General features: G+C 39.3%; 1 protein-coding gene and 1 long non-coding RNA gene across 29 annotated transcripts in view; both read left to right on the forward strand.

Annotated features, from left to right (window-relative positions):
- PTPRA (protein tyrosine phosphatase receptor type A) overlaps window positions 1-21629 on the forward strand; it is a 169397-nt gene that overhangs the window by 105248 nt on the left and 42520 nt on the right. For 16 of the 28 annotated variants that reach the window (XM_086333183.1, XM_086333169.1, XM_086333190.1 and 13 more), the window contains 3 exons: window positions 19380-19464; window positions 20605-20678; window positions 20871-21007. In XM_086333183.1, the coding sequence (XP_086189309.1) occupies window positions 20658-20678; window positions 20871-21007 (158 nt within the window). In that variant the 5' untranslated portion in view covers window positions 19380-19464; window positions 20605-20657. Of the gene's footprint in view, window positions 1-5743; window positions 5771-19379; window positions 19465-20604; window positions 20679-20870; window positions 21008-21629 lie in introns of all 28 variants that reach the window. The other 12 variants (XM_086333167.1, XM_086333178.1, XM_086333161.1 and 9 more) reach the window with 1 other exon arrangement.
- On the forward strand, window positions 10707-11420 carry LOC147360675 (uncharacterized). The gene is made up of 2 exons (XR_015139327.1): window positions 10707-10922; window positions 11013-11420. It is a non-coding gene; the product is annotated as an uncharacterized LOC147360675 (long non-coding RNA).

The following is a 21629-nucleotide window of genomic DNA, read 5'->3' on the forward strand; positions in this document are numbered from 1 at the left end:
GCACTAATTTTAAGTGTTAGGCATTGTACTAAGAGTGTTATAGAAGTAATTCATATGAAGTATCCTATGGATTCTGTTACGTTGGTTCTGTTTTATGTTTTATAGGTGAAGGAGTTTTACTGTGTTTTTCAAAGTACAAATCATGACTGATTCATGAAATCAGTTTAGTGGGCCACTACAAATCTGTGTGTGTGTGTATTGTCCTTTTCAACTTTTATTCTTTTCCTGTTAACTTATTTTATAGAACTTCTGTTCAAGTTATACACAAACATATACTAAGTAATGGTATAAAAATGTATTTCTTTCTGTAAATTATGGCCATTGCTTAGAGAGGAAAAACAAAACTTGTGCAAGCTGAATTAGTAAATGGAAAAGGTGAGACTGTCACTAACTTCACAGCCTATGTTTTTGTTGTTTTCTGGCTGTGCTGTGTCTTCTTTCTCTAGTTGTGGTGCACAGGCTCTAGAGCACATGGGCTCAGTAGTGGTGGCTCACGGGCTTAATTGCCCCACAGCATGTGGAATCTTAGTTCCCCGATCAGGGATGGAACATACATCCCCTACATTGGAAGGTAGATTCTTAACCACTGAACCACCAAGGAAGTCCCACGGCTTATGTTCTTAACTTATGTTCTGTTCTGTCTTTCATTTAATAATCTGTGAGATGACCAGTGGTAATTATCTCTTTTTTTAGTAGATGTTTGATGTAAGACCTTAGAGGTTAAATAATTTGCTTTAGATCTGAAGGCTGTCAGGTAGTGAATTAGGCCTGTTTCTCACTTCAGTAATCTTTGCACACTGCTACTGAGTTTTCTGTAATCTGCTGTAGGTCCAAATTATGCCATAGCTGAGAAGCCAGTTATTGAACAGTTAACACATTTCATATCTCAGAGGAAGTTGAGACTGTATTTCACTGGTGACTGTTATTCAAGATAATAAAAGGAAAACTTTATGGCACATCAGGATGTTACATTCTGTAACCCCACATCCTCCTCATTTACCACCATTTTACCAATCCCCCCATAATTGTTACATCATAACTTCTGTAATACTGTTCCCTGCTGAGCTGTGGGTATAATGTGAAATTGCCTTTTATTTGTTTGTTTAGTTTTCTATTTACTGTTGATGGCCAGTTCTTCCTGTATTTTCCATAGCTTCATAATACAGTTTTCCATAAAGTCAGACTTACTAGATAATCTGTTATTTCTTTTTTACATGTCTAAAAATATCTTCAGGGGTATGTATAGAATTTGAGGAAATACTTTTTTCCCTAGAATTTTTAAAGCATTGTCCTGACTTCTAATTTGTAGGCTTGGAGAATTGTACTGCTGTCTTGATTCCTAATTGTTTGTGTGTTTTTAAAGATCTACTCTTCATCACTGGTGTCTTGAAATCTCATAGAAATGGATCTTGATGTGGGTCTTTTTCTTCCGTTCATTATTTTGGGATAGGACCTTTGGAGTTTTTGTCCTTTGGTTCTGAAAAATTTTCTTATATCTGTTCAGAAATGTTCTTCCCCCTTCCATTTTCTCTGTCTTGTTCTAAAAATCCTTATTATTTGGATATTGGACTTACCCTGGATTAATTTTTTAATCTTAATTTTTCTTTCCTATTGACCTTTGAGTTTTTTCTTTTTTAAAATAAGCATACATACATACTTAAACATACCTTTTTTCTTCCATTTATAACACAGATAATAAATGTACTGTGTATATTTCTTCACCTTACTTCTTCTCAATTAGCCTGTCATACTTTTTCTATGTTATAGTAAGGAGCTGCCTCGTTGTATGGCTTTACTTTGATATATTTATCCAGTCTGCCATATCGGCCATCATTCAGGCTGATTTTACACTTACTGACAATAGTCTTGGGAGAATATAGGTTGAATAAGTTATTTTTAGTGCACATTTATAAATTTAAATTGAATATTGTGAGATCTCCCTCTATTAAGCTGTGTGTCAGAATGCCTGTTTTCCTACATTTTCTTCAGAGCAATAAATTATCAAACACCTGGATCTATGTCAGACTGACAGGTGAAAATTAGTATCTCAGTGTGACTTGAATTTGCATTTTACTGAGTGAGGTTGCGCATCTTTCCATATTTAGAAGGATCATTTATATTTCCTTCTTTCTTTTCTTTTTTTGAGAAAACTCTGTTGCTATCCTTTACCCATTTTTTTTATTAATGTGTCAGGCTTATCACTAGTTTCTGGTTCCAGCCTTGGGAAGGCGGAACAGAGGAAATAGTACAATTTCTTTTCCAGAGGATGTGACCCAACTCATTTATAGAAGGTCTTTGATGTTAGGGAAATTAGCCCTATAATAAGATTGCAGTTATTTCCCCTAGTTGTTCATCTAACTTTTCTTCATTGTAGAAACTGTTACTATCAGCTATTAATTTTTTTAATTAAAAACTTACCGGTTTGTGGGATTTCTCTAGCTGTCCAGTGATTAAAATTCTACACTGCCGCTGCAGGAGACGCAGGTTCAATCCTGAATCAAGAAACCAGGATCCTGCATGCTGCGCAGTGGAAAAAAATGGATTTGTGTTAACTAAATGTGTTCTAGGTATTAGATCATATATAAAAAGCCATTCCTTACACCAATATTATAAAATAATTGTCTTATGTTTTTCTTTTACACTGTTACAGTTTTTTTCTTCTGTATGTGTGCATGTGCTTGTATGTGCCTGCACTAAAATCTTTGATCCATCTGGAATTTTTTCTGATGTAAAGTGTGAACTGTGGACTTCATAAAATACTTAATATCTGATAAAGTGAGTCATCCCTTGTTAATCTTATTTTTCAGAATTTTGCTAGTAGTTCTTGATTATTTTCTTCATGAACATTAGAATCAACTTATTGTATAGCTGGAAAAAGTTCTTATTGATCATGTTAAGTTGTTTTTTTTTTTTTAGTGGGCTTTTTTTTTTTTTTTTTTTTAAATTTTGTTCCCCATCCTGAACCCTCCTCCCTCCTCCCTCCCCATACCATCCCTCTGGGTCGTCCCAGTGCACCAGCCCCAAGCATCCAGCATCGTGCATTGAACCTGGACTGGCATCTCGTTTCATACATGACATGTCACATGTTTCAATGCCATTCTCCCAAATCTTCCCACCCTCTCCCTCTCCCACAGAGTCCATAAGCCTGTTCTATACATCAGTGTCTCTTTTGCTGTCTCGTATACAGGGTTATCGTTACCATCTTTCTAAATTTCATATATATGCGTTAGTATACTGTATTGGTGTTTTTCCTTCTGGCTTACTTCACTCTGTATAATTGGCTTCAGTTTCATCCACCTCATTAGAACTGATTCAAATGTATTCTTTTTAATGGCTGAGTAATACTCCATTGTGTATATGTACCACAGCTTTCTTATCCATTCATCTGCTGATGGACATCTAGGTTGCTTCCATGTCCTGGCTATTATAAACAGTTCTGCGATGAACATTGGGGTACACGTGTCTCTTGCCCTTCTGGTTTCCTCAGTGTGTATGCCCAACAGTGGGATTGCTGGATCATAAGGCAGCTCTATTTCCAGTTTTTTAAGGAATCTCCACACTGTTCTCCATAGTGGCTGTACTAGTTTGCATTCCCACCAACAGTGTAAGAGGGTTCCCTTTTCTCCACACCCTCTCCAGCATTTATTATTTGTAGACTTTTTAGATTAACAGGGACAGTTGATATCTTTAATTTTTCCTATCTAAGAATGCTATATATTCCATTTGCTGAAGTCTTTTATTTTGTATTTCTTGGAAGTATTTTAAAATTTTTACCACTTGTGTGGCACATGTTTTATTCAGTTTATTTCTAGATATTTATCGATTCATTCCTGTTTTAAAGAATATTTATGTTAAGAAAGGGTGTTAAATTTTGCCAGTTGCCTGCTCAGCATCAATGAGCAAGATCTGTATGGTTTTTTCTATTATGTGCTACAGTATATCATATTAATTGATTTCCTGATTTTCAACTATTTACATTCCTGCACAAACAGCTCCACTTGGTCTTATATTTTTCTTGACTGAAGTGTTGTGATTTATTTGCTATTTTCTATTGTAAATTTTTCCAAGTTTTTTCTAAGTGAGATTGGTATATGTGTTTCCTTTGTAGGTAGCTAGTTTTGATAAGTTTTATTAGTCGATGTTTTGCTTTGCTTTATGAAAATAATTGAAGTTCACTTAAATTTTTCATTTTGTTCAGGTTTTCAAAATTACTTAAATAGATTTGAGAAAAAGTCTTAGAGTTAATTTCTTACATCCCTATGAGTATTTTATATATTTAAGTCCTTTTTCCTGTTTAGGTTGACTAACCTATTTCATCGTTTATTGCTTTTTCCTTCTCAGAAATCTGCAATAAATATTGTATATTTTATTAGTTCTGTCATTTTTCAGTTTTTATTTCATTAATTTCTCTTTTATTCTTTTCCTGCTTTTCTTAGATTTATTTTACACTTTTTCTATCTTCCCTAATTGAATGCTTCATTGGTTTGTTTTCATTCTTAATTAATATGTATGTAATGCTGTGAATTTTTTATAAACACAGCTTTAGGCATAACCCATAAATGCTCCTGTAGGTAGATAGTTAGGGTGTGGTCTAAGCTATTCTGGCAAAGACATACCAAAATTCTTTGGTTACACAAAAATGTCCTTCCCCTGTCACATTCCGTAAGTAGGGGGCTGGGGGGGGTGCCTGGTGCTTTGCTTTGTCAGAAACCACGTTTTTCCTTTTTTCTTGCGGCTCTGGCATCCTGACAGTTGCCCTCATCTGCTTGATCAGAAATGGCTCTTATCACTGGATTCTGGTTCCAGCCCCTGGGAAGGGGAAACAGAGAAAATAGCACAATTTATTTTCTAGAGGGTGGAACCCAGAAGTTACTCTTCTCCCTTTTGTTCACATCCTGTTGACTGGAATTCTTCACATGATTATACCTGGAGTATCAGAAATTTAGTCTCTAACTGGACAGCTTTGCGCTCACCTAAAAAGGAGGGATGTTCTTTACTAAGGGCAAGAAGAGGAAGAGACTAATTGATATTGGGGGAAAGGTGGTAGATTACTGCCACAAATGTGATTTTTTATTTTTTAGATATTTTGCAGTTTAGTTTGTTGTGTTGGTTTATGCCATATAACTGTGAATCAGCCATAAGTATACATATGCCCCCTCCCTCTTGAACTTCCCTTTGCAATTTGGTTTTGATTTTAATTTTCAAGTATTTTCCTACTTTGTTAATTTCTAGTTTTACTGCATCATGATAAAAGAATGTTGTCTGTGCTGTTTCTCCTATGAGGCATTTATAAAAGCTTGTGGATATTCCATAAGCCTTTGAAAAAGTTTTCTCTGTTAATATATAGAGTTTGATTTATGCCATTTAGATTTCATTATCTGTTATCATTTAGGTCTTTTATATTTTTAACTTAATTTTGCCCTGATGCATTTTGATGGCCTAAAAGGACATAAAGACCACAAGAACCATTGTGTTTATATTACTCTTTGCATTCTTGTACATTTTATGAACATTAATGCTGTGTTGTTTTTGTCCTCAGGGAGAAGGCCAGATCATTGATAAAAGTTTAATGAATCTGGGCAGTCTTATTTCCCAGTTGTTTGCGGGTGCCTCATTCTAGCTCCAGCATATACAAGGGAAAAGTATCCATATTCCTAGAGCTTATTTTGACTTACATTAGGTTGAATAATAATGCTTTTCTTTAATCTGAGTGAACATTTCTGTTTTTTTACTCACTACACAGGTAATTCTGACTCGAAGGACAGAAGAGGTGAGCCGTTCACCTTATGTCTCTTGTCCTTTTTACAGTATATAATATCTGTTGTGTTTCCTCTGCTCAATCTATGTAACCTTGTGCATCTCTGGCTGTTACGTGTTTATTTTTCCTAAAATTGTTTCCATAATAACCTCATGGAGAAGAGTAACAAACAAATATTCATTGTTTTTAAATGTAGATGTTGTTTTTTCTGTAGCCTATAAAATGTTGGCCTTTTGTCACTTTATATGGATTTTCAGCCCTCTCCTGTAAAGTCGCTATGGCAGAAGATGCTGTGTCAGTGGTCAAAGCAGGACTGTGCAATCCCTGGTTACCAGAGAATAGAATGCATGGATCCTCATGTGTATAAGTGCACATTTTGATTAGGGAATAGTAAGGCTGCCATCATGGAGTAGGAAATGGAAACTCACTCCAGTATTCTTGCCTGGAAAATTCCATGAACAGAGGAACCTAATGGGCTTCATTCAGTCCATGGGTCACAAAGAGTTGGACATGACTGAGCAACTGAGCATGCACACACGAATACCAGTTTAAGGTAGACTATCAAATGGTCTAAGAAATGATCATTTCATTTGTTTGGAAAATATTAATCTATGAAGCAATTTTTCTCATTCTGATTTCCTGTTTATCAAATCAGACTTCTTGAGATTTTTCTGATTCCATTATTTAATCATGCACAGTTTTTCTGCATCAGTAAGCAAACACTTGCATGCTTATGAAGGTCTATTAAGTAGAGAACATTTGAATCAGAAAAGTAGGTAATACTCTGTACAGCAACTATAATTTTTTTTAATATACTAGGAAATAAAAGTAGATATTGTCTGTCTACCACTGTGTTTGGTGAGGAACAGTGAAGTGTTACCATCTTATGTATAGATTTCCCTTGATTTTCCAGCTCTTGCTTTCTTAAACTTGGGAACTTGGTTTGACTAATGCAGTGTCCTTGTTATTCACTTTCAGTTACTGGAGTCTCACTATCAAATGTAGAACTTAATTAGATTTATGTTGCAATATATACTTGAATTTGCTCCCTAAAACTGCTCTTTTAACCAATCTTACAATAAAATCAAAAGTCAAAGTGGTAGGCTTCAAAATTAAACATAAGATCTGTGATTCCTTCCTACTTCCTACTTAGTGTGTATTTTGGTGACTCAAGACGGTTAAGAATCTGCCCACAATGTGGGAGACCTGGGTTTGATCCCCGGGTAGGAAAGATCCCCTGGAGAAGGAAGTAACAACCCACTCCAGTATTCTTGCCTGGAGAATTCCATGGACAGAGGAGCCAGGCAGGCTACACTCCACGGGGTCACAAAGAGTCACACGACCGAGTGACTAACACTTTCACTTTCTTTTCTTACTCTTCAGCCTTTTTCTTGCCCTAGATACTATCCCTGTTTTATCTACCTGACTAATATGGATTTTAATACTCTGATTAAAAAGAAATAAATTAATTATCTAGATTATTGCTAATTGTGACATGCTAAAGGTCCATCTAGTCAAAGCTATGGTGTTTCCAGTAGTCATGTATGGATATGAGAATTGGACCATAAAGAAGACTGAGTGCCAAAGAATGGATGCTTTTGAACTGTGGTATTGGAGAGTCCCTTGGACTGCAAGGAGATCAAACCAGTCCATCCTAAAGGAAATCAGTCCTGAATATTCATTGGAAGGACTAATGCTGAAGCTCTATTACTTTGGCCACCTGAGCCAACTCATTAGAAAAGACCCTTATTCTGGGAAAGATTGAAGGCAGGAAGAGAAGGGAATGACAGAGAATGAGATGGTTAGATGGCCTCACCGACCCAATGGACATGAGTTTGAGCAAGCTCCGAGAGATGGTGAAGGATAGGGAAGCCTGATATCCTGCAGTCTATGGGGTCTCAAAAAGCTGGACATGACTGGGCGACTGAACGACAATGTAATAAATGTTTTAAGTTTAAAAAATAATTTTATGTAACTGCCTTTAACCAAATAGGAAAGTGAAGACGCATATGTAGTCTCAGCCTCATATGTAATGATGATTTACTAGAGCCTATCTTTAGAAGTATTACTATAAATTTTGATATCACATTGTAATTTTAAAGCCAAGTGCTTTTTGACAAATGAGGCTATTGTTTTGAAGCATCTGTATTATGTTGGGTTTGCTAAGCAAATGATGTCTTATGTAGGTGATTAAGGGTTGTAAATTTTTATGCATTGATCTTTGATATGTTTTTGAACAGCAGGAGGGGCATAAAAGAATAAAAAGAAGGGAAGGGAGGCAAGCTGCTTTGCTTCCTTTCTTTCAAAGTTGAAGCTATTTAGTAGGCCAGAAAGTTCCTTCAGTTTTTAAGTAAAAATAAAAGACATATTTTTCATTTTTACCAAGAACTTTACTGATCAACATATTCACTGTTTTGTTCCACTGTCTTCTGCCATTTTTCAGACAGTTTCATAATTCCATCTTGCCCAAACTTTTATCTTTTTGAGCAAGGAACTGTTTCAGGTGCCTTTTACAGTCTTTCAGGGAATTGAAATTTCTTCCGTTAAGAGAATTTTGTAAAGACCAAAATAAATGGAAATCTGAAGGAGCAATGTCTGGTGAACACGGTAGATGAATCAGAACTTCCCAGCCAAGCTGTAACAGTTTTAGCCATCAAAGAAACATGTGGTCTTGTGTTATCCTGATGGAAGATTTTGCATTTTCTGTTGGCTAATTCCAGACGTTTTTTGTTGAGTGCTGCGTTCAGTTGGTCTAATCTGAAGCAATACTTATTGGAATTAATTGTTTTTCTGGAAGGAGCTCCTAATGGAGAACTCCCTTCCAGTCCACCATGTACCCACATTACGTTGTTTGGATGAAGACCAGCCTTTGGTGTGATTGGTCGTGGTTCATTTCACTTGCACCACAGTCACTTCCGTTCCACATTATTGTACAGTATCCACTTTCCATCACTTGTCACAATTTGTTTTAAAAACGGAACATTTTCATTACGTTTCAGTAGAGAATCACATGTGAATATACAGTCAAGGTTTTTTTCCGCTTAACTTATGTGGAACCCAAACATCAGAGCAATTAGCATAACCAAGCTGGTGCAGATGATTTTCCACACTTGATTTGGATATTTTGACTATGTCAGCTATCTTCCATGTGGTGTAACGTTATGTCTCTTGATCGCTATCAACTTCAACTGGTCTACTTGACTGTCAAGCATCGTCCATTGAGAAATCTCCAACATGAAACCTTGCAAACCACTTTCGACATGTTTGATCAGTCACAGCACCTTCTCCAAACACTGCACAAATCTTTTTTTGCATTTCAGCGGCATTTTTACCTTTCTTGAAATAATAAGTATAATATGTTGAAAATGTTGCTTTTTTCCTTCCGTCTTTAGTTATTAAAATAGCTACACAAAAATTCACCAATTTTGATATTAAAAGAAAAATACATACTGACATGATAGCTGTCACAATAGTCTTAACAAAATTGTTTCGAATGAAGTTAAAGACAACTGAGCACTACTAAAGCCATCTTACCAAAAAAACCAAACAAACTTTTTGGCCAACTCAGTAATTATTTTCTCATGTGTATTTATTAAATGTATTCCAAATTATTTTGGTAGAGCCAGCCTTTTCCTAATTTTGAAAAATACTAAGATTTACCATTTTAACCACATAGTTCAGTGGCATTAAGTACATTCACATTGTTACACAATCATCACTACCATCTGTCCCCCCAGTTTTTTTTTTAATCATCTCAGACTAAAACTCTGTAGTGCATTAAGCAATAACTCCATGTTTCTTCCCCTAGCCCCTGGTAACCATTAATATACTTCCTATCTCTATAAATTTGTCTGTTCTGTGTACCTCATTTAAGTGGATTCACAATATTTGTTGTTTTGTAACAGGCTTTTCTTTTAAAACATTTTCACTGGTGTTAGTTTGTGTGACTGGATGATTTGTGTAATATACAATAATATATTAAGCCTAATTCTAGCATTATCTACCAAAATACAGTGGTCATGAGTATACGCTCCAGTTGTTATTTAGTCATTGCTAGTTTGAGATCCCAATTTTATTAGTTTTGTTCTAGGGGAAGTAGACTCTGAGACAGAGATTTCATGTACCTGTGAGGCAGTGATGGCAGGAGAATTGGGTAGGGGTTGGGAAATAAGATGCCATGATATCAGAGCAAAGGCATTAGTCTGTGTGGGCTCTGGAGCTAGACCATCTGAGTTTGCGTGTTGACTCTACAACTTATGGCAGGGGTGGGGGTAGGTACTTTGTCTTCTTTTGCCATTTGCAAGATAGGATGGGAACAAAATTTCCTCCATAGGGTTGTCGTGAGAAATGAAGTGACGTTAAACCAGTGCTGGGTCGGCATATAGCAGTTGCTCAGCAACTCCTGCTACCGCTGCCACTCTGTTACTGTTACTTAGATGGGTGAGTAAGGGATCAGGAATCTCAGCCATCCAGTCAAAACTGTGGGAACAAGGGTGCTCCACAGTATCCCAAGGCAGGGTTACACTGCAGCTTACTACCACAACTGTCGACATTAGGTCATTCTCTGTCCTGTATCTTTTAAACAAAATTCTGCATAAACTTGTCTCATCTTACTTTTTAACGTGCTGTGTGCTTAGTACTCAGTGTCAACTCTTTGCAACCTCATGGACTGTAGCCCACCAGATTCCATAGTCTATCCATGGGGATTCTCCAGGCAAGAATACTGGAGTGGATTGCCATGCCCTCCTCCAGGGGATCTTCCCAACCCAGGGATCAAACCCAGGTCTCCCGCATTGTAAGTAGATTCTTGACCATCTGAATGTTTTTAAAAGTAGGGTTTTTATATGAAGACCTTATAACTGATATTTGTTAAATAGCAAGAGTACAGGCTAAAACTTTTCTAACCATAAATTATTTTAGATGTAATCATTTATATAACTTGAATTTGTTTTTTTTTTTTTTAGATCTGAAATAGTACCCTGTTAGTATTTGTGAAGGAGTTCTGGAACTACAGAGTTCTACAACGAGGCAGGATAAATATTCTGTTGCATCCTAGAGAGAGGCGCCTTTAAGTTTCTCAGCTCTCAGATCAGATCACCTGCTCCCCCTGGCTTTCTCTTTCAGTTCTTTTCTAGAGTTGGAATCTAGAAAGAGATATCTTGATGTAAGTGACATTATTAAGTGAACTTCATTTATAATGGCTTTCTGTTTTGGTGGTTTAGTCACTAAGTCGTGTCTGACTCTTGCCCACCAGGGTCCTCTGTCCATGGAATTTTCCAGGCAAGAATACTGGAGTGGGTTGCAATTTCCTTCTCCAGGGAGTTTTCCTGACCCAGGGATGGAACCCGGATCTCCTACATTGCAGGCAAATTCTTTACTGATGAGCTGCCAGGGAAGCCCAGTGGTTTTCTGAAGCACCTTTAATAATATGTTCACTCAGCACCTATAAGATGCTGAAGATTCTGTGGGCAGGCAGTGTTCCCTGTCTCATGGAAGAAGCATGTGAACACCAAGAATCAGAGTCTGCTCAGCTACATACTATTGGATATACCATACAAAGTGCTATGAGGAGAGCTTAAAAGGCTCACTGTACATGAGGAGTGGGAAGGAGGCACGATGGTGAGTTTTGAGCAGTTTAAATTAATATAGTAACTGAGGAAAATGAGGGCGCATGAGATAGGGTAAAAGCGAGGAGACATGAAAGAGCCAGTCATGTGTTTGAGGAATTGTGCGTGGTTAACTTGCCTGAGGTGGGAAGTGGTAGGAGGTAGCCTTAGTGGTGTGTTAAGCTCAGGGTGTCTCCTGGTGATGTGATGGAAGGAAGGAAGATGGTCAGATTATTGTTTAAGAAAGCTAACTCCAGGGGCCTTAGGGAAGATGGATGAGTAATAGAAATAAAGGCTTCCAAACGGTAATTTGGCCCAAGACAACAGTGACTGGGTTCACCCCAGAGGTTTGGGCACTTGAGGCAACTTGATGACTTCCACTGTCTTTAGAGCACTTTACAACCTACGAAGACGCTCTTAAAACGATGGTGCCTTTGAGAGTTGATAAATATTTGCCAAAAAGTATGAAGACAAGACAAAAAATTGGGCCTTAGGAGTTGAGGCTAGAGGAGTACGAACTTTACTTCACTGATTATGTTGCAGTTGACCAGGGGGTGTCTTAAGACTTTGGATGATTCACTTGTCTACATATGCTCAGTTGCTTCAGTCGTGTCCAACTCTTTTGTGACCCCATGGACTGTAGCCCACCAGGCCTCTCTGTCCAAGGGATTCTGCAGGCAAGAATACTGGGGTGGGTTGCCATTTATGAGCCCTTAGAATAATATGCCCTTTGTTTTCTTGGAAAGGGAGTATAAGCAAATAGACAACTTTTGTTCCAGAACACCATTTTAGTACTTTTAAAATGCTGCCCTTTAAATGCTGAACTTCTGCTAGAATGGATGGTTGGGGAGTGGGGTGTTGGGGTGGGAGTAGCAGGGAATGGGCTACCGTTTCTGCCTTGGCTGCATCATATAAGGCCATATCTCCAGAGAGCCCAGACCAGGACAAGGCACAATGAGATGATGAGTCTGTCTGGTTTGGAGGAGCCCTACCTAGTATAGTGACTGGATTATGAGCCTGTCTCCAAGTCTGAGATTTGATACAGGGAGCTGTAAATTCTCTACTCTTCTATTAATAGATCTGAGTCTCCTTCCTTCACACAGGGCTGGGACATCTTTACTATCTGTATTATCTCTAACTGTATTTAAAAAAACATGGGTATAATTTAGATGTCAAGAGGTAAAATCTGACTTTAATGATAGAGGACTGTTCTGGCCTGAAAGCTTGGGAGAGTTAAAATGTTTTTCCAGCAAACGCATAGAAAAAGAGATCAGATTTTGGTTACCAGAGGTGGGGAGTAGGGGGAGGGGGAATTGGATAAAGGCAGTAAGTCCTAGGGATGTACGTAATTAGCACTTGTTATTGTCGTTCAGTACTAAGTCGTGTCCAGCTGTTTGCAAACCCATGGGCTGCAGCCTGCCAGGCTTCACTATCTCCCGGAATTTGCTCAGACTTGTGTCCATTGAGTCAGTGATGCCGTTCAACCATCTCATCCTCTGTTGCCCCCTTCTCCTTTTGCCTTCAGTCTTTCCCAGCATCAGGGTCTTTTCCGATGAGTCAGCTCTTCACATCATGTGGCCAAAGTATTAGAGCTTTAGCAGCAGTCCTTCCAATGAATATTCTTGGTTGATTTCTTTTAGAATTGACTGGTTCCATCTCCTTGCTGTCCAAGGGATTCTCAGGAGTCTTCTCCAGCACCACAATTCAAAAGCATCAATTCTTTGACACTTAACCTTCTTTATGGTCCAACTCTCACATCTGTATATGACTACTAGAAAAATCATAGCTTTGACTATACAGACCTTTGTTGGCAAAGTGATGTCTCTGCTTTTGAATATGCTGTCTAGGTTTGTGGTAGCTTTTCTACCAAGGAGCAAGTGTCTTGTTGACTTCATGGCTGCAGTCACTGTCCACAATGATTTTGGAGTCCAAGAAAATAGAATCTGCCACTGTTACCATGTTTTTCCCCATCTATTTGCCATGAAATAATGGGACTGGATGTCATGATCTTAGTTTTTTGCATGTTGAGTTTTAAGCCAGCTTTTTCACTCTCCTCTTTCACCTTCATCAAGAGGCTCTTGAGTTGCGCTTCAGTTTATACCATTAGGGTGGTGTTATCTGCATATCTGAGGTTGTTAATATTTTTCCTGGTAGTCTTGGTTCCAGCTTATGACTCATCCAGCCCAGCATTTCGCATGATATACTCTGCATATATAAATAAGCGTGATTACAATATATGTCCTTGACGTATTCCTTTCCCAATTTGAAACCAATCCGTTGCACCATATCCAGTTCTAACTATTGCTTATAAGTAGCACTACTGTATGTTAAATACAAAAGTTAAGGGAGTAAATTCTAAGTGTTCTCATGCAAGAAAAAATGTTTTCTATATATTTAATTTTGTGTCCATATAAATCATGGATGTTCCCTAAACTTATTGTGATGATTGTTTCATGATGTAAGTCAGATCATCATCCTGTATACTGAAACTTTTCTGTTTCTGTGAATTTCAGTGCTCTGGGTACCTCATATCAGTGAAATCATACTGTATTTGTCCTTTTGTGACTGACTTATTCACTTAGCTTAATGTCTTCAAGATTCATCCCTATATTGTAACATATGTTTCCTTACTTTTTAAGGCTAAAAATATTTCATTGTATACATATGCCATGTTTTGCTTATCCATTCATCTGTCAGAGGACATTTGGTTGCTTCTACACTTTAGCTATTGTGACTAATGCTTTTATGAACATGGATATTCTTTTGAGCATATACCCGGAAGTGGAATTGCTGGATCATATGGTAATTCTATTTTTTGTAGAACTGCCATACTGTTTTCCACAGCAGCTACACCATTTTTACTTTTCTACCAATGCTGGCCAACACTTATTATTTTCTAGGACCTTTTTTTAATAGCCATCCTGATAAGTGTGAGATTGCTCCTCATTTTATAGTGGCTATTTTAAATTAAATTGTGCAGGGTCCTCTTGCACAAATTGCAGTATATTTTGAAGATTTACCCTATTTCTTATATTACGTCTTCTGTCCTTGATGTTTGTGGCGGTCTTCTGTAGGACTCTGGTTGAGCTTTACTCTGGAGTGCTGAGGGGATTGGAATGTGCTCACAGTAGGGTAATGGCATTGTGAATATGTTAAGAATTCTTATCTTTTAGTGATACATACTGAAGTAACTACAGTTGAAATGATATGTCTCAGATTTGCCTTAATATATGCAACAGGTATAGACCAGTGGTTCTCAGTTCAGGGTGACTTTTCCCCTAGAAAACACTTGGCAACATCTGAAGGTGATTTTTGGGCTTCCCCTGGTGGCTCTGTTGTTAAAGAGTCCACCTGCAATACAGGAGGCCCGTGTTCAACCCCTGGGTCAGGAAGGTTCCCTGGAGAAGGAAATGGCAACCCATTCCAGTATTCTTGCCTGGAAAATCCCATGGACAGAGGAGCCTGGCAGGCTACAGTCCATGGGATCCCAAAGAGTAGGACACGACTTAGCAACTAAACCACAGAAGCTGATTTTGGTCATCACAAATAAGGGTTTTCTACTGGCATTTAGTAGCTAGAGACCAGAGATGTTGTTAAACATCCTGTGGTGCACACAACAGCCCCCTACAACAGAGAATTAGTTATCCCACAGTGTTAATTAGTGTGCAGTTGAGAACCCCAGACCTGGTAAAGATGGAAAAAGCTGGCATGTGATGATACTGTTGAAGTGAAATGATAAGTGCATAGGGATTTATTGTAGTGTTCTCTTTTTCCCTGTGGGAGTTTGAAAGTTTTCCATAATAAGGTATAAAATATATATGCAACTTCTATTTATTTATGTATATTTAATAAAGGAGCCATCAGCACACTTCCTCTCTGTATAGAGCATTGTTTTTCCAACTGAACCACAGCTTGTCTGTATACAAGCTGTGGTTGGTGAGCCTTTGGTTAAATACTCTGCTATCTCAGAGCCTACTTTTATCCCTAGTCCTGGTTGACTCTGAGTTTGAGGTGTTTCTCAGCCCAGGCTGGTAGAACTAGTACTACCTCTCTCCTGGAGTTTCTTTAGCTCTCATCTCTTTAGCAGTCTAAGTCCATCTGCTTTGTCTTCCACAAATCCCTCAAAGTTTCTGGTCTACTGATGCCAGTCTGTTTCTTCTATCATTTCAGTGTCCTTTTGGCAAGAGGAAAAAATACAATTATGGATTCAGCCCACTATCTTGAGCCAGATGTCTTCTAATTACCTTCTTCTTTTTTTTTTTTTTAAATTTTATTTTATTTTTAAACTTTACATAATTGTATTAGTTTTGCCAAATATCAAAATTAATCTGCCACAGGTATGCATGTGTTCCCCATCCTGAACCCTCCTCCCTCCTCCCTCCCCATACCATCCCTCTGGGTCATCCCAGTGCTCTAGCCCCAAGCATCCAGTATCGTGCATCGAACCTGGATTGGCAACTCGTTTCTTACATGATATTTTACATGTTTCAATGCCATTCTCCCAAATCTTTCCACCCTCTCCCTCTCCCACAGAGTCCATAAGTCTGTTCTATACATCAGTGTCTCTTTTGCTGTCTCGTACACCGGGTTATTGTTACCATCTTTCTAAATTCCATATATATGCGTTAGTATACTGTATTGGTGTTTTTCCTTCTGGCTTACTTCACTCTGTATAATAGGCTCCAGTTTCATCCACCTCATTAGAACTGATTCAAATGTATTCTTTTTAATGGCTGAGTAATACTCCATTGTGTATATGTACCATAACTTTCTTATCCATTCATCTGCTGATGGACATCTAGGTTGCTTCCATGTCCTGGCTATTATAAACAGTTCTGCGATGAACATTGGGGTACATGTGTCTCTTTCCCTTCTGGTTTCCTCAGTGTGTATGCCCAGCAGTGGGATTTAATTACCTTCTTTTAATACCTGATATACAGCCCTCTGGAGAAGGCAGTGATTGGGGATGTGATTAAGATGAGAAAAGACAGAGATTTAGACTAGAGTGATAGCAACAAAAGGGAAAAAAGGCAGACAAATTTGAGGTGTTGGTTTTAGTACCAAGACATTACTTGCAGGGACTTCCCAGGTGATCCAGTGGTTTAGAATCTGTCTTGCAATGCAAGGGATGGAGGTTCAATCCCTGGTCAGGGGACGAAGATCCCGCATGCCACAGAGCATCTAAGCCCCACAACTAAGATGCAACGCAGCACAATAAATAAATAAGATGAGAGGCTATTTTTAAAAAATAAATAAAATACTACTTGCAGCTGAGTTGCATATAGAAGATAAGCCTAAGGAAGAAATTAAGGGAATTCTTAAAATTCTTAGGTGAGCAGTAGAGTAGATGGATGGCAGTGCTAACTATTGAGTTACTGGTGAAGGAAACTTTTTTAACACAGGAAGGTGGCATTGCCTGTGAAATTTAAAGTAGAGGTAAGATAGTTTCAGAAAAGTTTGAAGAAAAGTCTGACCAAGCAGTGCAAATGTGGAAATTGCTAGCATAATAACTTAAGCTTCCAGCCTGGTCTGATCAACTGGATGAGTATTGAGAAGAGTGCCAAGGACAAAGCCCTGAGTAAATCAGACAGTTAAAGTTCTGTGTGAGAAAAGGAACTGATGAGGGAAAATATAAAGCAGCCAAGGGACTGGAAGAAGAGTGCTTTCTCGTGGAAACTGAAGAGAAGAAAGTTCTTCAAAGAGGAGGGAGTAGTCAGCCAGTTTGAATGCTCATTTTAATATGAGATTCACATACCAGGGTATGTGTTGCATGCCAGCTCCCATTAACAAAGAAGCATGATATAATATTTCCCATCTCTATAAAAACAGACAAACTTTCCATCTTGCCTCTGCCTCCAGCTGCTGCTTTTCTCTGCATCTCTTGATGATGAAAGTCCTCACCTCAGATAAGGAATCGGTGTTTCACTGTCTTTTCTTTCCATCTTTATTTCATTCCATTTAGGCTTTCTCAATAACTTAACCGAAACCGCTCTTTTGAGAAGGTTACCAATAACTGCCCTCTTGTCGAATCAAGTTTCACTTCTCTGTTTTCTTCCTACTTAATCTGTCTATAGTATTTGATTGAGTTGATTACTCCCGCCGTCTTGAAAAACTCTTCTTGGCTTTCATGACACCACATTCTCCTGGGTTATCTCCTACCTTAAGACTGCTACTTACAAGTTAGTTTGCCTACCTGATCTTTTTAAGAATGTAAGTCTACTTATATATCTTCTCTGTTCAAACTCACCAGTCACATTGTGTTTCTCATCACATTCAGAATTAAATCCACACTCATTACTGTGGCGTACAGAGTCTTCTCATTCCTGCCAACCTCTCCAGCCACATCCTGTACCAAAACTGGTCTTTGTGCTCTTTCTTGAACCCACAAAACTATTAAGGACTCTTATGCTCACTAGTCCCTGGGCCTAGAAAACTCTTTGCACAGACCTTTTTGTGATACACTTCTTCACATTATTCATACCTCTGCTCAGTGTAACTGAGAATTCCATGGATTGAGCAGCCTGGTAAGGCTCCAGTCCACAGGGTCGCAAAGAGTCGGACACGATTAAGCGACTTCACTTCAGTGGTAACTACTTCAGACCTTCCCAAACTACTCTTAACATAGCCAGCCACTGCCCTCTCCCAAACCCCATCATTCTGTATCCCCTTACCCTTCTTTTCATCATGTATCTTATCTCTGAAATTGTTTATGATCAGTTTTCTCCTTCTTCCCCCAGAATGTCAGCTCACTGTCAGTTGTCTGTTTAATCACTTCTCTATTCACAGTCAATGGAACAGTGTCTGGCATACAGTGTGGGTCCATAAATATTTTTTGGATGAATGCTAGTAAGAGGTTGAATCAGATGAGGGTGGGAATGTTTCCGTTGGATTTGGCAATTTGCCATTTATTGGTGTCCTTCATGAGGAATGCATTTAAAGGGTGCATTCAGGGTAGGTGTCAGAGCAAAATAGAGTATGGAGTACCCAGAGGTAAGAGGTTAGAGAAGACAACTGTTTTATAAGATAACTGTGAAGAGAGACATGGGACTGGCTATTGGTGGTAGGAAGAAGGTCAGTGAGGTCAAGAAGACAGATACTTGAGGTGACAGTAACAGATGTAATACAGACCACATGTGACAGGATTGACTTTTACATGGAGGGATCTGCTGCAGAGGGCAGAAAGTGATGCTGCTAGAAAGGGTGGAAAACGGTGAAGATAGTTACAAATTCATACTGGTTGTGTAGTTCGTGGCAGGGGCATGAAAGTGCAGGAGGAGGGTGAGGCTCATTATGGGGTGGAAAGGAAGCCAGGCCCTGTGGAATGGAGGGCAGAGTTACTGTGTCTCCTCCAGGCCAGATGTTGCTGTAGTTGGGGTCCTGGTGGAAAGAGGTAGAAAAGGATGACTGTGGAAAGAGGTAGATCAGAGTAACCAGCTGTTTTAGACACACAGCGCTTAAAGATCCAATAATGTCTCCTTGCTTTAATCAGGAACAGTATTCTCTGTTCCAGGAAACTGTTTGCATTTATGATAGGAAAATTGTCCTTTTTCCTTTCTCTCCCATCTTCATGGAGCCCACTGAGCCTGGGAGAAAGTACACTGTTGGGCCTGCACCCCAGCTTGCCATCAGGACTGGATGTGTTCATGCTTTCAAATATTTGAGTATTTCTTACATGCTGAGCACTGGTTTTGTCTTAGGCTCTATAGCAGTGAAAGAAGCAGTCTCTGCCTTCAAAGAACTTTCATTTTAATGTAGGAAAACAGAGAATAAACATATGTATGATAAGTCAGGTCGGGTGGGCATGTCACCCTGGGCCTTTACCTTGCTGTACCCTCCTCTTCGCCCAGTAGCCCTGGGCTGGCACTCTTCTCTTTTCTCCCTTTCCTCCTCCATCTGTCAATACATAAGCATTTGGAAGAGTTGTTCTTCCTCATCTGAGTGTTTCCCTGAGCAGCGGACTGAAGCCTTCCATTACCTACAGTGGTTAACAACATGTTTTGTTCTCTTGATTTCAGATGAGACGCCAATTATTGCAGTGATGGTGGCCCTGTCCTCTCTGCTAGTGATCGTGTTTATTATCATAGTTTTGTACATGTTAAGGTGAGCATGCTGATGCTTCTGCATTCTTGTGGACTCTGTTTCAGTACCCCAGGTTCTCGATAAGCCCACAAGTCCAAAAGACAGTAGGATAAGGACAATGAGTAGGATAGAGGGAATGACTCATGGTAGCTTTCCTAAGATTAAAATTCTGCTTAAAAATGTTGTTGAAATTTTGTATAGTCTTAACACCCAGCCCCTTCTTTTTGCTTCCATCTGTCCCAAGTCCAGTCCCTCAACTCCAGTTCATCCTAAAGCCCAGGACCGTGGTTTAGAGGTTGAGGGAAGATGCCACAGTCTGTTGTTACCGATCAGCATTTTAAGGTCTTCAGACCTAGCCCTATTGAAACAACCCCTGAAAGCGCCCCAGTGGAGATTATGTGTTCAGTTAAGGTCTACTTTATTTCTGGTTGTGGCTTTGACCCCATACCCCTCCAGCTACGCCCCTGACTGGGTGTGCTGAACTGAACCATGTAAGCAACAGGGTTCCTCTTCCTGACTTTCTTCCAGGGTCTTCTAGATACTGCTCCTCAAACAGGGAGCAAAAGCCAGGAAGGGAAACCCAAGGGAGGGAAGTGGGAGGTACATTTGTTCTTTTCCTACTGGAGTCACTGCCCTGACTGAGTTTAACTCTGCTCTTATTTTTGGCTTAAGCTACCCTGGGCTCCCTCTGTTCTTCTGTATGGATAAAGATAGGGGAACACCCTACGAGGGGAACACCTCGTACACCCCTATAGTTTGTCTTGTGTCTCCTATCTTTCTGCAGAAGACTTTTGGCCAGACCTGTGCCAACAAGTCTGAAGCTCTAAGTTTCTCTCTTATTACACCCAGAAAGTACCAGGATTTTTGTTTGATACTCTTTGATCTCCCTCCACTTTATTATACCCACATATCCTACCCAGTGTCTCCACCTGATGTGGCTGTGATTTGCAGCAAATCCTGGAACTGTGCAAAGGAGCCATTCCAATGAGAAAATACTGTGGGGTTGAATTCTCTTGCTTAAGCAAGAGCACACTGAGGTGCTCAGTCTCCACTGGAGCTGCTTCAGTGTTTAAAGGCTGAATTGATAAGTGGAACTACAAACCAGTGATTGGTCTCTCTGACTCCATGCTTAGTGTTTCACTGTGAACATTTTCTCATTAGGTTTAAGAAATACAAGCAAGCTGGGAGCCATTCCAATTCTTTCCGCTTATCCAATGGCCGCACTGAGGATGTGGGTAAGACACCCCTGAATGACATGGGGGACTTTCATGGAGAAGAAAAATGGAGAAAATAGGAGTTTCCCCGTCCTAAAAGAAAAAAAGAATTGAGAGCAGGACTGGCCCATGAGCTAGAGCCCATAATTTGGTCTCCAGAGAAGGGCTGTGTCCCAAAGGCACCTGACCAACCTTCCCCCTTATGCACCGCAGAACCCCAGAGCGTACCACTTCTGGCCAGGTCCCCGAGCACCAACAGGAAGTATCCGCCCCTGCCTGTGGACAAGCTGGAAGAGGAGATTAACCGGAGAATGGCTGATGACAATAAGCTCTTCAGAGAGGAATTCAACGTGAGTTCTTTACTGAGGCTGGTGTATCAGCAGGGAGAAAGGCAGACCTAAGTCAAGCCTTTTGAGTGATGGGGTAGAAAACAGGTTTCTAATAGGTTAAGAGGTGAGGAGTTTTTACCAGGTTCATCTGACTTCTTTTCTATGTGATCATGGACAGGAAATGAAAAAAAAAATTGCCTTGCCTCCCTCATCTACCCATTTATCCATTCATTCATCATTGCGTCTGTTACTTTTATTTACTTATCCAGACATCTAATATATGTGAGGTGCAAGGGGAGCAAAAGCAGATAGTCCCTGCATTCAGGGAACTTGGTGTATAAGTTCAAACAGCAGTATAGAACATGAAGAACTGGAGAACATGAAGAACTGGTGCTGAGGCATGGGAACCTATATTAAGAGGCGTGGCCTTTAGAGTCTAGAGCCAAGGGGTCCCAGGGTATCTTGAGTAGACAACAGGAGGAAGTCATTGTGGAAAATGAGGACCATGGCAGATTGCAGAGCACAGGCCTCATTTTGGGTAGTGTTTACATTTGTATGTTTTATAAATCCCTCAAGAAAGCAGACCATGTTTGTGAATCTACGAGTTGCTGATCCCAGTCCACTAATTCAGAATTTACTTTAA

This window comes from Bos grunniens, chromosome 13 (assembly GCF_055505025.1).
Source record: "Bos grunniens cultivar Pamir isolate PY7600 chromosome 13, Bosgru_T2T1.0, whole genome shotgun sequence".
NCBI lineage: Eukaryota > Metazoa > Chordata > Mammalia > Artiodactyla > Bovidae > Bos > Bos grunniens.